General features: G+C 41.9%; 1 protein-coding gene across 1 annotated transcript in view; it reads right to left on the reverse strand.

Moving 5' to 3' along the window:
- The window catches only part of LOC140195385 (contactin-associated protein-like 2), a 1,890,266-nt gene that overhangs the window by 187,799 nt on the left and 1,686,687 nt on the right, over positions 1 to 15,780 (reverse strand). Inside the window, exon 18 of the mRNA XM_072253599.1 lies at positions 2,682 to 2,918. Coding sequence (XP_072109700.1) covers positions 2,682 to 2,918 — 237 coding nt within the window. The remainder of the gene's footprint in view (positions 1 to 2,681; positions 2,919 to 15,780) is intronic.

Consider the following 15,780-nt stretch of genomic DNA (forward strand, 5'->3'; position numbering starts at 1 on the left):
CTGGAGACAGGGCTTTATGCTTTGGCTCTGGGCTTTACCCATGCCAAACAGTCCAAAGGATAGAAGCCAGATTAAGATTGGTTCACCAGTCCTGCAGGTTTAGGGGTTCAGTTTAGGGCTAACAACCCTGACTGGTCAAACAAAACTGTTACGGAAACAGCAATGAAGAATCTTTCTCCATCTGAGTGCAACTGTATTCCTGAGTTTCCATTTGGGATTTGCATCCCAAAGGAAGCCTTGAAAACCATTGTATAGATGGAGATGGAGGACTGTCACTGCTGCTTTAAATATCAGCAGCGTAATGGGCAGTAATTAAATAAGTATCATTCTTAAAGAATAGGAATTCTGGATGACAGACACTTCTTGTGTAAAAATGTTTATTTTCCCTCTCACACCCCCTACAATGCATTCTTCAGCATTTGGAATCTATGTCTCCTCATTCTTGAACCATGCGTGAATGTGAAGTGCATCCTTCAACGTAGCCTGCCTTAATTGATTGCAATCTTGTACACCTTTGACAGTAGTGTGACAGCTTGTGTTCCTGTCTCACAGCTCCAGCACCTTGGGTTCTATCCTGATCTCAGTGACGTCAGTGAGGAGATTGCATGTTCTCCCTGGGATTATTCGGGTTTTCTTGGGTTCTCCAGCTTCCTTTCACATCCCAAAGGATGGTAGCCAAAACGATAACTGTAAATTACCCCTTGGTTGTGAGGAGAATGAGAGGGGTGTTGATGATCACTTATGTGAGAATGCACTAGATGAGGAAAAAAAATGGGAAATACGATTGATGGGCTACTCTGAGACCTGACATTGATCAGATTTGCCAAGTGACATCCTTTTAGGAAACTTGACAACTACGAGATCTCTTCTCAATCTTCTTCTCGGAAAAATAACTAATTTCTTTAATCTATTCTTTCAACTGAAACAAATAGAGTGAATTGAAGGAATGCAAAATTTCGAGAGAGTAAGATTGGAGAGCGTTGCGGATATGAAGGGACTTCAGGGTGTTTTAAAATGAAACAGAACTACAAGGGGAAATGAAAATTGACCATCTTTTGTTCAGAGAATGTTCTTTTTAACGAATGTGGCACTAGAAAATTAAATCCAACTTTCTGCACCTTGCTTTGCCTAAACACTATATTAGTTGTTAATGTTCAAGGCAGAGATAATGAAGTGATGAATCATTTTTATTGTGCTGTATTAAGCATTATTTAAGTGAGGTTTTATCTCATTATATTTCAATTTTAATCTCTATGTTTTTGGCTAGACTATTAAAATGATAGTAACACACTTACACAAAATCAAAAGGATAATGACTGCTTATTACATGTTGAAGTACAATATATGGATTCAACAGTTATAAGCAAAGAAATACTTCCCTTTGCACCTAAGGGAATAATGTACCGGGTTTATGATCATGCCTCCAAGTATCTCAAAACCTTTTCCAGGATTATGATCATACGTACATCTGGTGTGATCAGTAACAAAAATCCTTTAATTGTACACTTCTCTACATATATTACCATATTAAGGAGCTATAAGAAAAACATGATGTAATGACACAAAATATAAACATTTATGATAACTGATACAAAATGACAAAAATATAGAAGGAAATTTCAAGTTTTTAAGTTTTATTATACCTTGATATAAAAATTCTTGAGTAAAATCATTAGAAATAATTGTAATATTTTGCATTTGAGGCTGATAAACACTTCAGCCCATGGATAACTAGAGTGTTAATTACTTAAGAAGCTAAAATTGAAGAACCAAGGAATTCTGTAGCAAAGTTACAATCCATGATCCAAAGTCATAGGCTTTGCTACAGCATTTCCAGGACTCTACTGAGCAATTAAATCATGTTAACAAGACTTGCATTGTGGTAAATTGGAACAATGTATTGTTTCTGCTTCAAATATGGATTGTCAGAATGCTTCTGCAGAGAAGTCCACATTCCAGCGGATACAAGAAGACAGATGCATCTCATATTATTACAGTACTGTGCAAAAGTCTTAGGCACCCTAGCTATATATACAGTATATATACTGTATATACACGCCAAGGATTTTGTACTTCATCAGTTGATTGATTACACATGGTTTCTTAAGAAAAATAAATTATGTCCTATTACTGAATAGGAAGAATGAAATATCAAAATACATTTTAAATGAAAAATTTATCAAATTAAGAATGCTCTGGGATCTCAGAGTACAAGGTACAGACTATTGAAAGATGAAAAACGAAGGAGATATTCCCAGTGAATCTTTGATTTTATTCTTAGAGCCAAAGAATACAAAAGCAAAGTTAATTTTAAATGTACAAGATTTTAATTTTGAACACTTGATTGTGGCAGGAATTTAACAGTAGTTTGAGAAATAAATTCACCAGAATGTTATTAGACTTGAGGCACTGAAATGAGAATTCTTTTCCACTCAAGTGGAGATATTTGGATGATGGGCAGATGCAAGTTTTCAAAGTTATAGTGACGTATATAGTAATATATCATTGCCACTAATGAGTAACAAAATGCTTAGATGGCAGTTATTTAAAATATTCAAAGATATACACTACTGCGCAATTGTCTTAGGCACTCTAGCTATATACTGTATCTGTTCCTATGACTTTAGCACAATATTATAGTTGTTGTATTAGTACTACAGTTCCATGAGCTTATGTCATACCTTTTGTACAGAAGGGGCCATCGTATGCAGTCCGCATACAATCACATGAGTAGCCATTATATTTCTCCACACACTTTCCACCATTTCGACAGTACATGCCATAACTGGTACAATGACCTGAGCATCCAGGTTTCACCCCAGGAGTAATTTTTGCTCGCTCTTCTAGGTCGAGGGTAACACCATTCATCCTCAAAGATCTGATGCATCCGAGGTAACCACGCTGACCACCTGCTGCACCTGAAAGAAATTAAAAGGCAAAATAGAACCATAACTGATCTGTGGGCTTTGCTCTTTTGGAAAATGGTGCAAATGTTAGAAGAATTTTCAGTGCAAATTACGTTGAACACAAACAAGGTTTCTTTAATCTTTTGAGCTGGTTTTAGAAAGAAAGAATCTGTCAAGTAGGATCAATCCACAAAACAGGATCCAGCCACATCCACGTCCTGATTGAACAAACTGCCAAATCACCTGCTGGAGGATTCAGTCTTCAAACCACACAACATTCTCCAGATCTGCTCACAAATTAATACAGTTATATCCCAGTCCTCACCATGATTCCTCTGCAGTGCCCTCACCCTAATAAAGTACATGCTGCTGTCTCTCACCATCATTTCCCTCCCAAAAGCGTTTTAGCATCGTCACCTTAGCAATGGCACACTGATGTGCTTTCCACACACCTTGCCCGGCCAGAATGAGAACAGTGGCTTAGCAATGAAAACGTTTGTAAGAACATCTGCGCCAGGTGCATCGAGCTGCAGCTTCTGAGGGACCGCGTTAGAGAACTGCAGATGCAGCTCGATGACCTTCGTCTGGTCAGGGAAAGTGAGGAGGTGATAGAGAGGAGCTATAGGCAAGTAGTCACATTGGGGCCTCGGGAGACAGATAAGTGGGTAACAGTCAGGAGAGGGAAGGGCAAGAGTCAGATACTAGAGAGTATCCCTGTGGCTGTCCCCCTTAACAATAAACCATAGAAACCATAGAAACTACAGCACAGAAATAGGCTCTTTGGCCCTTCTTGGCTGTGCCAAATCATTTTCTGCCTAGTCCCACTGACCTGCACACGGACCATATCCCTCCATACACCTCCCATCCATGTATCTGTCCAATTTATTCTTAAATGTTAAAAAAGAACCCGCATTTACCACCTCGTCTGGCAGCTCATTCCATACTCCCACCACTCTCTGTGTGAAGAAGCCTCCCCTAATGTTCCCTTGAAACTTTTCCCCCCTCACCCTTAACTCATGTCCTCTGGTTTTTTTCTCCCCTTGCCTCAGTGGAAAAAGCCTGCTTGCATTCACTCTATCTATACCCATCATAATTTTATATACCTCTATCAAATCTCCCCTCATTCTTCTACGCTCCAGGGAATAAAGTCCTAACCTTTCTCTGTAACTGAGTTTCTCAAGTCCCGGCAACATCCTTGTAAACCTTCTCTGCACTCTTTCAACCTTATTTATATCCTTCCTGTAATTTGGTGACCAAAACTGAACACAATACTCCATATTCGGCCTCACCAATGCCTTATACAACTTCATCATAGCATTCCAGCTCTTATACTCAATACTTGGATTAATAAAGGCCAATGTACCAAAAGCTCTCTTTACGACCCTATCTACCTGTGACGACACTTTTAGGGAATTTTGTATCTGTATTCCCAGATCCCTCTGTTCCACTGCACTCCTCAGTGCCTTACCATTAACCCTGTATGTTCTACGTTGGTTTGTCCTTCCAACGTGCAATACCTCACACTTGTCAGTATTAAACTCCATCTGCCATTTTTCAGCCCTGTTTGAGTATTGCTGGGGGGGCGGGCAGCCTACCTGGGGGAAGCAACAGTGGCTGCGCCTCTGGCACAGAGTCTGGCTCTGTGGCTCAGAAGGGTAGGGAAAGGAAAAGGACGGCAGTAGTGATAGGGGACTCTATAGTTAGGGGGTCAGACAGGCGATTCTGTGGACACAGGAAAGAAACGTGGATGGTAGTTTGCCTCCCAGGTGCCAGGGTCCAGGATGTTTCTAATTGTGTCCACGATATCCTGAAGTGGGAAGGTGAACAGCCAAAGGTTGTGGTACATATTGGTACCAATGACGTACGTAGGGAAAGGGAGGAGGTCCTGAAAACAGACTACAGGGAGTTAGGAAGGAAGTTGAGAAGCAGGACCTCAAAGGTAGTAATCTCAGGAATACTGCTTGTGCCATGCGACAGTGAGTTTAGGAATATAGTGAGGTGGAGGATAAATGCGTGGCTGAAGGATTGGAGGAAGGGGTAGGGATTCAGATTTCTGGATTATTGGGACCTCTTTTGGGGCAGGCATGACCTGTACAAAAAGGAAGGGCTGCACTTGAATCCAAGGGGTCCAATATCCTGGCAGGGAGGTTTGCTCAGGGTTTCAGAGAGAATTTAAACTAGAATTGCTGGGGGGTGTGAACTGAACTGAAGAGATGCAGGAAGGGGTGGTTGGCTCACAAATAGAGGAAGCTTGTAGGCAGTGTGATAGGGAGGATAGGCAGGTGATAGAGAAGGGAGATGCTCAGACTGATAGTTTGAGAGGTGTCTATTTTAATGCAAGAAGCATCATTAGCAAAGCAGATGAGCTTAGAGCATGGATCAGTATTTAGAGCTATGATGTTGTGGCCATTATAGAGACTTGGATGGCTCAGGGGCAGGAATGGCTACTTCAAGTGCCAGGCTTTAGATATTTCAGAAAGTACAGGGAGGGAGGCAAAAGAGGTGGGGTCATGTCACTGCTGATCAGAGATAGTGATACGGCTGCAGAAAAGGAGGAAGTCATGGAGGGATTGTCTACTGAGTCTCTGTGGGTGGAAGTTAGGATCAGGAAGGGGTCAATAACTCTACTGGGTGTTTTTTATAGACCACCAAGTAGTAACAGGGACATCGAGGAGCAGATGAGGTGTAGAAAGGCTACTGGAAGTCCAGTCAAGAAGAAAAGAAAAGCTTATGAAAGGTTCAAAAAAATCAATGCCTCTCACTCGGTCCCTAATTGGAGTATTGTGCTCATTTCTGGTCACCTCACTACAGGAAGGATGTGGAAACTATAGAAAGGGTGCAGAGGAGATTTACAAGGATGTTGCCTGGATTGGGTGCATGCCCTATGAGAATTGGTTGAATGAACTTGGCCTTTTCTCTTTGGAGTGACGGAGGATGAGAGGTGAGCTGATAGAGGTGTATAAGATGATGAGAGGCATTGATTATGTGGATAGTCAGAGGCTTTTTCCCAGGGCTGAAATGGCTAACATGAGAGGGCACAGTTTTAAGATGCTTGGAAGTAGGTACAGAGGAGATGTCAGGGTAAGTTTTTCTACACAGAGAGTGGTGAGTCTGTGCAATGGGCTGACGGTGACGATGGTGGAGGCAGATACAATAGGGTCTTTTAAGAGACTCCTGGATAGGTACATGGAGCTTAGAAAAATAGAGGGCTATGGGTAACCCTAGGTAATTTCTAAATTAAGTACATGTTCGGCACAGCATCGTGGGCTGAAGGGGCTGTATTGTGCTGTTGGTGTTCTATGTTTCTATGTTTCTATTCTAATGATAGGATCAAAACACTCATTGTGTTTCAAGCGACAGGAGAATGTATTTCACAATTATTTCTGTTCAGGTTGAGGAGTGGTGATGGGTGCAATAGATCAAGCATTATACTGTCACGCTACTCATTTTCTGCTCGTCCAGTTCTCCATTCTAATGTTGGAACCAAAACTACTTCTTAGGAAATTCTTAATTTGATTAAAACGTAGACCCAATCACATTAATTTGGTGATTATTCCATACTTTCTTGGGGCTCTGTGATTTCAAGGGTTGTGTTGGAAATTGGAAGTGGAAAGTGGAAGGTACAGGGGTCCATTTCTGTGTTGGGATTGGGGTGGGGGAGGTCACAAAACATAGAAGGTATTTCAGGACCTGAGTTACTGGGAAATGTTGAAGTAGTTAGGGTCTTATTCACTGGAGTGTAGGAAAATGACAGTAGATCTGATTGAGATATATTCAAGCAGGCTATTTCCACTGAGGTTGGATAAGACTACCGCTAGAGTTCATGGGTTAAGCGTGAAAGGTGAAATATTTAAGGGGTCCATGATGTGTAACTTCTTCACTCAGCGGGTGGGGAGAGTATGGAATGAACTAGCAGTGGAAGTGGTGGGTGTGGGTTTGATTGTAACATTTAAGAGAAGCTTGCTTAAGTAGAAAGTACCTGGATGGGAGGGTATGGAGGGCTATAGTCTGGCTGCAGGTCGATGGGACTAGAGAGAATAATAGTTTGGCACAGACTAGATGGGCTGAAGGGCTTGTTTCTGTGCTATAAGTGCTCTAGGACTCCACGTATATGTGATTTATCTGATAGGGGAGTCAATCCAACTCTGTACTGGGAGGGTGAGGTTGTCCAGGAAATACCCATTGAAAGGAGGTGCTAGTGCATCATGGTCCTAGTTGCAGCTTTACTCCAAAAGGAGTGTTGCGTTGGGAATGACGTCACACCTGGGGAATGTCTGGCTGAATTTCATGAAAGACACAACATAATTTGAAAATAGCTGTGATATGTTTCCAGCTGAGGAGGGGTGGGGAATTATCTTCAATTGCATACTGCTGAAAATAACAGCATTCTTTGATTGAATTGTTGTCTGGGGAAATGCTGAATATGTTTCACTGCCTTGGCTTGAGCAGCAACAATTGTATGTTTGCAAATTTTCTCTTCAAACTCCTTTTTCTAGATATTTGTTCAATAGAAGGGATCAAACAGATTATACAGTATAATTCTTTTATTCACATACATGATTTTATGAATCTATTGAAGCCTTTGTTTTTCCTGTTCCTTCAATTATCTTTTCATCTGGATTTCTATCACTATTGGCATTTATTCTGTGTAATCCTATTTAACTACAGTATGTTCTATATGAAAGCAGTTGCTTAAGTTACTGTATTTTCATGCATAAGACTTGTTTGCATTGAATAGCTCCATTAGTTGGTAACCATTGCTTGAAAAAGTATAGAGTAGTGTCTTTCTTGCATGTTGATAACACTTAATTTACAAAAGTGGGTTTATGAGGTATGCAGGGAGGGGTAGCACCTCTGGTGACGGGGCTTGTTGTGTCCATTCTGAGGCAGCTCATTCACCTTTGGTCCCCACTGGACACTCAGATCTCAGCTGTGGCTTCAAGTAGCTGTTTGCAATTGACAGCGGCCAAACCTTTCTATGCTGCTTCGACAGCCCAGGTCTAAACCAGGTGAGGGTAACTGGTGGCCTAATACCCTGGTGAGACAGGGACTTACTTGTCCTGGCATGCAAAGTGAGTTCGAGTGACTGGTTGGATGAGATCTACGGTGAGACTCAATGGCCATAGAAGTAGTACTGCAACGCTCTGTGGAGAACGAAGGGTCTGACAAGGCACATAAGATGCCATGGTCAACAACTGTAACCAAGGAAAAACCCAATTTGTGATGCTTGTTTATACCATTGGACTTGGACTTCTGAGGTCAAAATAATGGAACTTTAAAAACTCTCCTGAACAGATTTCCTGTTCTCATTGGACACAATGGGCAACCAGACAGTTAGAAAAGTAGGATCCATGCATAAAATTAATTATCAGAAAATTATAGTCATGATCCCAGTGATGCATTTCATTGTGTTCTCCATGAAATGCATGAATAAAGGGATCTTGATTTAAAGTTCAATATTATCAGGGGAAAGCTAATTCAACATGAGCTTTGCAATATCTTGCATCATGTCATCAATCTGATGAAAAGCTCTGATAATAACTTTGGGAGAAGTAGCAGTGATGTTAATAATTGAATTAATTAAGAAAATGGTCTTTGGGTAAATTGGTTACAGTGACTTGAAGGATGAGATGAGGAGTATAACACTTCTCTGAAAACTGGTTGGAGAAGATATTGTTACTCCCAGGAATGATTAAAAGTAATAAAAATTCAGCTTTAATTATTCTAGTCAGAACTGGCATTCTGTATTTTTTCATGGTTGGAAAATGGTGAGCAGTATGCATACCAATTTTTTTGATGAAAAGTCTCGAATCAAAATGTTAACTGTCCATTTCCTCCACAGATGCTGACCTCCTCCAGTACTTTATGTGTTGCTCCAGTTTCCAGCACCAGCAGTCTCCTCTGGCCTCAATTTTTCATATGCTTTCTTTATTGAGAAGACGGTATCAGAAAATTACTCCTAAGGGATTGGGAATGCCCTCTTGAATTGTGATGCTGGTTGTTAAATAAGACCATAAGCCATAAGACAAGGAGCAGAATTAGGATGTTTGGCCCATCAAGTTTGCTCTGCCATTTCATCATGGCTGATAGTTTTTCTCTCAGCCCAATTTCCTGCTTTCACCCCATATCCCTTCATACCCTGACCAATCAAGAAATATACATCCCTCCATGCCTTAAATATACATAAAGACTTGGCCACCACAGCTGCCTGTGGCAAAGAATTCCACAGATTCACCACTCTCCAGCTAAAGAAATTCCCCCTACTCCCTGCTCTAAAAGGACACCCCTTTATTTTGAGGCTGTGTCCTCTGGTCTTAGTTACTCCCACCAGAGGAAATATCCTCTCCACATCCACTCTAACAAGGCCTTTCACCATTCAATAGGTTTCAGTTAGGTCACCCCAGATCCTTTTAAATTCCAGTGAATACACGCCCAGAGTCATGAAACACTCTTTATGTGACAAGCCATTTAATCCTGGAATCATTTTCATGAACTTCCTTTGAACCCCCTCCAGTTTCAGCATATTCTTTCTAAGATAAGTGGCCCAAAACTTCACACAATACTCCAAGTGAGGCTTCACCTGTGCTTTATAAAGTCTCAACATTATATCCTTGCTTTTATATTCTAGTCCTCTTGAAGTGAATGCCTACACTGCATTTGCCTTCCTCACCACAGACTCAACCTTTAGGGAATCCTGCAGAAGGACTCCCCGAGGGGAGTGGAGCTTAGGAGACAATGGCGCCTAATGGCGACTCCTCTGCTTGCATCTTCAGAAACAGCTCTATTTCTATCTTTAGTATCTCTATTTTTCCTTTCAGGGTTCTTTTGAAGACGCTGACCTGGAGTTACACACTGACTTTGGTTCTTTGCAGGAATGGGACCTGCTCCTGGGGTCTCGCGACTGGCCGTTATTCGATATGCCAAGGATTCGGCCTAAAAGATTAGCTCGCCTTCCGAGTTTTGGATTTCGTGGCTCTGGAGGCAGGTGGACTTGAGGTCGGTGCCTCTGCTGGAAATCAGTGTGTCATGGGAGACAGAAGATCTCCGGCTGTGTGCCCAGAGACCCGAGTCCTTTGGGAACAGAGCTCAGAAAAGCGACGTAACGACTTTTAACATCGTAAATCAGCAAGTTGTTTGTTATGTCTCCGCTCTCACTATGAAACGGAGACATCGCTTTCCCCCTTATTAGGCATGTTGAATTACTGGGTGAATGAGTAGCCTTTGGGGTTCTGCAAGTCTGTGTTTTTATTGATGCTTTGCTGCTCGCTTGAGTGCCCAGTGGGGGGTGCTGATGCTTTTTTGCTGGTGGGGGAGGGAGGTCGTTGCTTTGCTGCTGCTTATGTGTGGGAGGGATCTGGGTTCTAACATTTAATTGTCTTTCATTCTTTGGGGTACTCCTCTGTTTTCCTGGATAGTTGTGAAGAAAACGGATTTCAGGATATATATTATATATATTTCTCTGATATTAAATGTGCCTTTGAAACCTTTGAAACATCAGATTTTTGTATTTTCATTCTATTTAGAAAACAGTCAATTCTTTTATTTCTTCTACCAAAGTGCATGACTATACACTTCCCGACACTGTATTCCATCTGCCATTTGGAGGAACTCAGTAGGCCAGGCAGCACCTATGGAAAAAAGTACAGTCGATGTTTCTGGCTGAAACATTGACTGTACTATTTTCTAAAGATGCTGCCTGGCCTGCTGAGTTCTTCCAGCATTTTGTGTGTGTTGCTTGGATTTCCAGCATTTGTAGATCTTCTCTTTCCATCTACCACTTCTTTGCCCATTCTCCTAATCTGTCTAAGTCCTTTGTCTGTCTAAATCTGCTTCTCGATTTCCTTAAAACTACCTGCCCCTCCACCAATCTTCATATCATCTGCAAACTTTGCAACAAAGCCATCAATTCTATTATCCAGATCATTGACATATAGCGTAAAAATAATTGGTCCCAAGTCAGACCCCTGTGGAAAACCACCAGTCACCGGCAGCCAACCAGAGAAGGCTCCCTTTAATCTTACTGTTGCCGCCTGTCAATCAGCCATTGCTTTATCCATGCTAGAATCTTTCCTGTAATATCATGGACTCGTGGCTTGTTAAGCAGTGTCATGTGTAGCACCTTGTCAAAGGCCTTCTGAAAATCCAAGTACCCCACATCAACCATTTCTCCTTTGTCTATCCTGCTTGTCATTTCTTCAAAGAATTCAAACAGATTTATCAGGCAAGATTTTCCCTTGTGGAAAGCATGTTGACTACATCCTATTTCATAATGTGCCTCCAAGTACCCCAAAACCACATCCTTAACAATTGACTCCACCATCTTCCCACCAACTGAGATCACACTAGCTGGCCTATAATTTCCTTTCTTTTGCCTCTCTCCCTTCTTGAAGAGTGGAGTGACATTTGCAATTTTCCAATGTTTTGGAACCATTCCAGAATCAAGTGATTCTTGAAAGTTCAGCCACCACATTCAAAACCCTGGTGTGTACACCATCTGGTCCAAGTGATTTATCCACCTTCAGACCTTTCAGTTTTCCCAAGAACCATCTCCCTCTTCATGGTAACTTCACAACTTCATGACTCCTGACACCTGGAACTTCCATCATTCTGCTAGTGTCTTCCACAGTGAATACTGATACAAAATACTTACTCAGATTGTCCACCATTACTACCTCTCCAACATTGTTTTCAGCAGTCCGATATCCACTCTTGCCTCTCTTTTACACTTTATGTATCTTAAGAAACTTTTGGTATCCTCTTTAATATTATTGGTTAGCTTACTTTTGTATTCCACCTTTACCTCTATAATGACTTTTTTAGTCACCTTCTGTTGGTATTTAAAAGCTTCTCAATCCCTTAACTTCCCATTAGCTTTTGCTTTATTATATGCCCTCTCTTTGGCTTTTATGTTGTCTTTGACTTCCCTTGTTAGACATGGTGGTGTCGTCTTGCTTTTAGAATACTTCTTCCTCTCTTGGATGTACTTATCCTGTGCCTTCCTAATTCCTTCCAGAATTCCAACCGTAACAGCCATTATCCCTCCCGGTGTTCTTTTCCAATCAATTCATGCCAACTCCTTTCTCATGCCTCTGTAATTTCTTTTATTCCACTGTAATACTGATACATATGACTTTAGCTCCTCCTTTCAAAATTTTTAGGTGAATTTGATCATATTATGATCACTTTTCCCCAAGGGTTCTTTTATCTTCAGCACTTTAATCATTTCTGGTTCATTGCACAACACCCAATCTAGAATAGCTGACCCCGACTGCTCAACCATGAGCTTCTCTAAAAAGCCATCTTGTAGGCATTGTAGAAGTTCCCCCACCTTGGAATTCTGCACCAAATGGATTTTCCCGATGTATCTGCATATTGAAATCCCCATTACTATTGTAACATTGCCCTTTTGGCATGCATTTTCAATGTCCTGTTGTAACTTGTAGATCATGTCCTTACTACTGTTTGGGGGACTATATATAACTCCTGTTAGGGTCTTTTTACCCTTAAGGTTCCTTAGCTCTATTCACAATGATTCAACACCTTCTAACTCTCCATCATCTCTTTTTAATAATTTAATTCCATATTTTGCCTACAGAGCCACGCACCCACTCTGTCTTCCTGCTTGTCTTTTCAATACAATGTGAATCCTTGGACGTTAAGCCCCCAGCTATTACCATCTTTCAGCCTTGATTCAATGATGCCCACAAAATCATACTTGCCAATTTGTAACTGTGCAACATGTTTATCAACCTTGTTCCCTATACTGCATGCATTCAAATGTAACACCTTTAGCCTTGCATCCAACTTCCTTGATTTTGTCCACCTTTTTCATTGCAACTCATCCTGTTGACCGCAATTTTGCCCAATCACCAGCCTCTCCTTGCTAGGAGTCACACATTGTCTCTATTTGTAAACTAACTACCTCATCATCTGCACCACCACTCCAGTTCCTATTTCCTGCCAAATTAGTTTAAATCCACCCGAATAACTCTAGCCAACCTGCCCTCAGGGATACTGGATCCCCTTGGGTTCAGGTTACCCTGTCCCTTTTGTACAGGTCATACCTTCCCCAGAGGAGATCCCAATGATCCACACATCTGAACTCCCGCCCTCTGCACCAGTTTATCAGCAACACTGCGATGATCTAGACCCACAAAATAGAAAACATAGAAAACCTACAGCACAATACAGGCCCTTTGGCCCACAAAACTGTGCCTAACATGTACTTATTTTGGAAATTACCTAGGGTTACCCATAGCCCTCCATTCTGCTAAGCTCCATGTACCCATCCAGGAGTCTCTTAAAAAACACTATCGTATCCACCTCCACCACTGTTGCCGGCAGCCCATTCCACGCACTCGCCACTCCCTGCATAAAAAAACTTGCCCCTGACATCTCCTCTGTACTTACTTCCTAGCACTTTAAATCTATGCCCTCTTGTGTTAGCCATTTCAGCCCTGGAAAAAAGCCTCTGACTATCCACATGATCAATGCTTCTCATCATCTTACATACCTCTATCAGGTCACCTCTTATCCTCCGTCACTCCGAGGAGAAAAGGCCAGGTTCACTCAACCTATTCTCATAAGGCATGCGCCCCAAGCCAGGCAACATCATTCTAAATCTCCTCTGCACCCTTTTTATAGTTTCCACATCCTTCCTGCAGTGAGGTGACCAGAACTGAGCACACTACTCCAAGTGGGGTCTGACCAGGCTGCTATAGAACTGCAACATTGCCTCTCGGCTCTTAAACTCAATCCCACCATTGATGAAGGCCAATGCACCGTATACTTTCTTAACCACACAGTCAATCTGTGCGGCAGCATTGAGTGTCCTATGGACTCGGACCTCAAGATCCCTCTGATCCTCCACACTGTCAAGAGTCTTACCATTAATACTACATTCTGCCATCATATTTGACCTACCAAAATGAACCACCTCACATTTATCTGGGTTGAAGTCCACCTACTACTTCTCAGCCCAGCTTTGCATCCTATCGATGTCCCGCTGTAACCTCTGACAGCCCTCCACACTATCCACAACACCCCCAACCTTTGTGTCATCAGCAAATTTACTAACCCATCCCTCCACTTCCTCATTTATAAAAATAAAGAAGAGAAGGGGTCCCAGAACAGATCCCTGAGGCACACCAGTGGTCACTAACTTCCATGCAGAATATGACCCATCTACATCCACTCTTTGCCTTCTGTAAGCAAATTTAGGTCTGGATCCACAAAGCAAGGTCCCCTTGGATCCCATGCCTCCTTACTTTCTCAATAAGCCTGGCATGGGGTACCTTATCAAATGCCTTGCTGAAATCCATATACACTACATCTACTGCTCTACCTTCATCAATGCATTTAGTCACGTCCTCAAAAAACTCAATCAAGCTCATAAGGCACGACCTGCATTTCACAAAGCCCTGCTGACTATTCCTAATCATGCTATGCCTTTACAAACGTTCATGAATCCTGCCTCTCAGGATCTTCTCCATCAACTTACCAACCACTGTAGTGAGACTCACTGGTCTATAATTTCCTGGGCTATCTCTACTCCTTTTCTTGAATAGGGAACAACATATGCAACCCTCCAATCCTCCAGAACCTCTACTGTCCCCATTGATGATGCAAAGATCATTGCCAGAGGCTCAGCGATCTCCTCTCTCGCCTCCCACAGTAGCCTGGTGCATATCTTGTCCAGTCTCGGTGACTTATCCAACTTGATGCTTTCCAAAGGTTCCAGCACATCCTCTTTCTTAATGTCTACATGCTCAAGCTTTTCAGTCCACTGTAAGTCATCCCTACAATTGCCAAGGTCCTTTTTCGTTGTGAATACTGACGCAAAGTATGCATTAAGTATCTCCGCTATCTCCTCCGGTTCCATACACACTTTTCCACTGTCACACTTGATTGGTCCTATTCTCTCACACCTTATCCTCTTCTTCTTCACATACTTGTAGAATGCCTTTGGGTTTTCCTTAATCCTGCTCAACAAGGCCTTCTCATGGCCCCTTCTGGCTCTCCAAATTTCATTCTTAAGCTCCTTCCTGCTAGCCTTATAATTTTCTAGATCTCTATCATTATCAAGATTTTTGAACCTTTCGTAAGCTTTTCTTTTCTTCTTGACTATATTTTCAACAGCCTTTGTACACTACAATTCCTGTACCCTACCATCCTTCCCGTCTCATTGGAACGTACCTATGCAGAACGCCATGCAAATAGTCCCTGAACATTTGCCACATTTTGGCTGTACATATCCCTGAGAAAATCTGTTCCCAATTTATACTTCCAAGTTCCTGCCTTATAGCTTCATATTTCCCCTTACTACAATTAAACACTTTTCTAACTTGTCTGTTCCTATCCCCCTCCAATGCTATTGTAAAGGAGATAGAATTATGATCACTATCTCCAAAATGTCTCCCACTGAGAGACCTGACACCTGACCAGGTCCATTTCCTAATACCAGATCAAGTACAGCCTCTCCTCTTGGAGGCTTAGCTACATATTGTGTCAGGAAACCTTCCTGAACACATCTAACAAACTCAATCCTATCTAAACCCCTTCCTCTAGGAAGATGCTAATCAATATTTGGAAAATTAAAATCTCCCACCATGATGACCCTGTTATTATTACACCTTTCCAAAATCTGCCTCCCTATCTGCTCCTCAATGTCCCTGTGACTATTGGGTGGCCTATAAAAAACATCCAGTAGAGTTATTGACCCCTTACTTTTCCTAATTTACACCGACAGAGACTTCGTAGACAATCCCTCCATGACTTCCTCCTTTTCTACAGCCCCTGAGCCTTCCAAGTCTCCGTAATGGCCACAACATCATAGCTCCAAGTACTGATCCGTGCTCTAGGCTGATCTGCTTGG

The sequence above is a fragment of the Mobula birostris genome, chromosome 3 (assembly GCF_030028105.1).
Source record: "Mobula birostris isolate sMobBir1 chromosome 3, sMobBir1.hap1, whole genome shotgun sequence".
In the NCBI taxonomy this organism is placed as follows: domain Eukaryota; kingdom Metazoa; phylum Chordata; class Chondrichthyes; order Myliobatiformes; family Myliobatidae; genus Mobula; species Mobula birostris.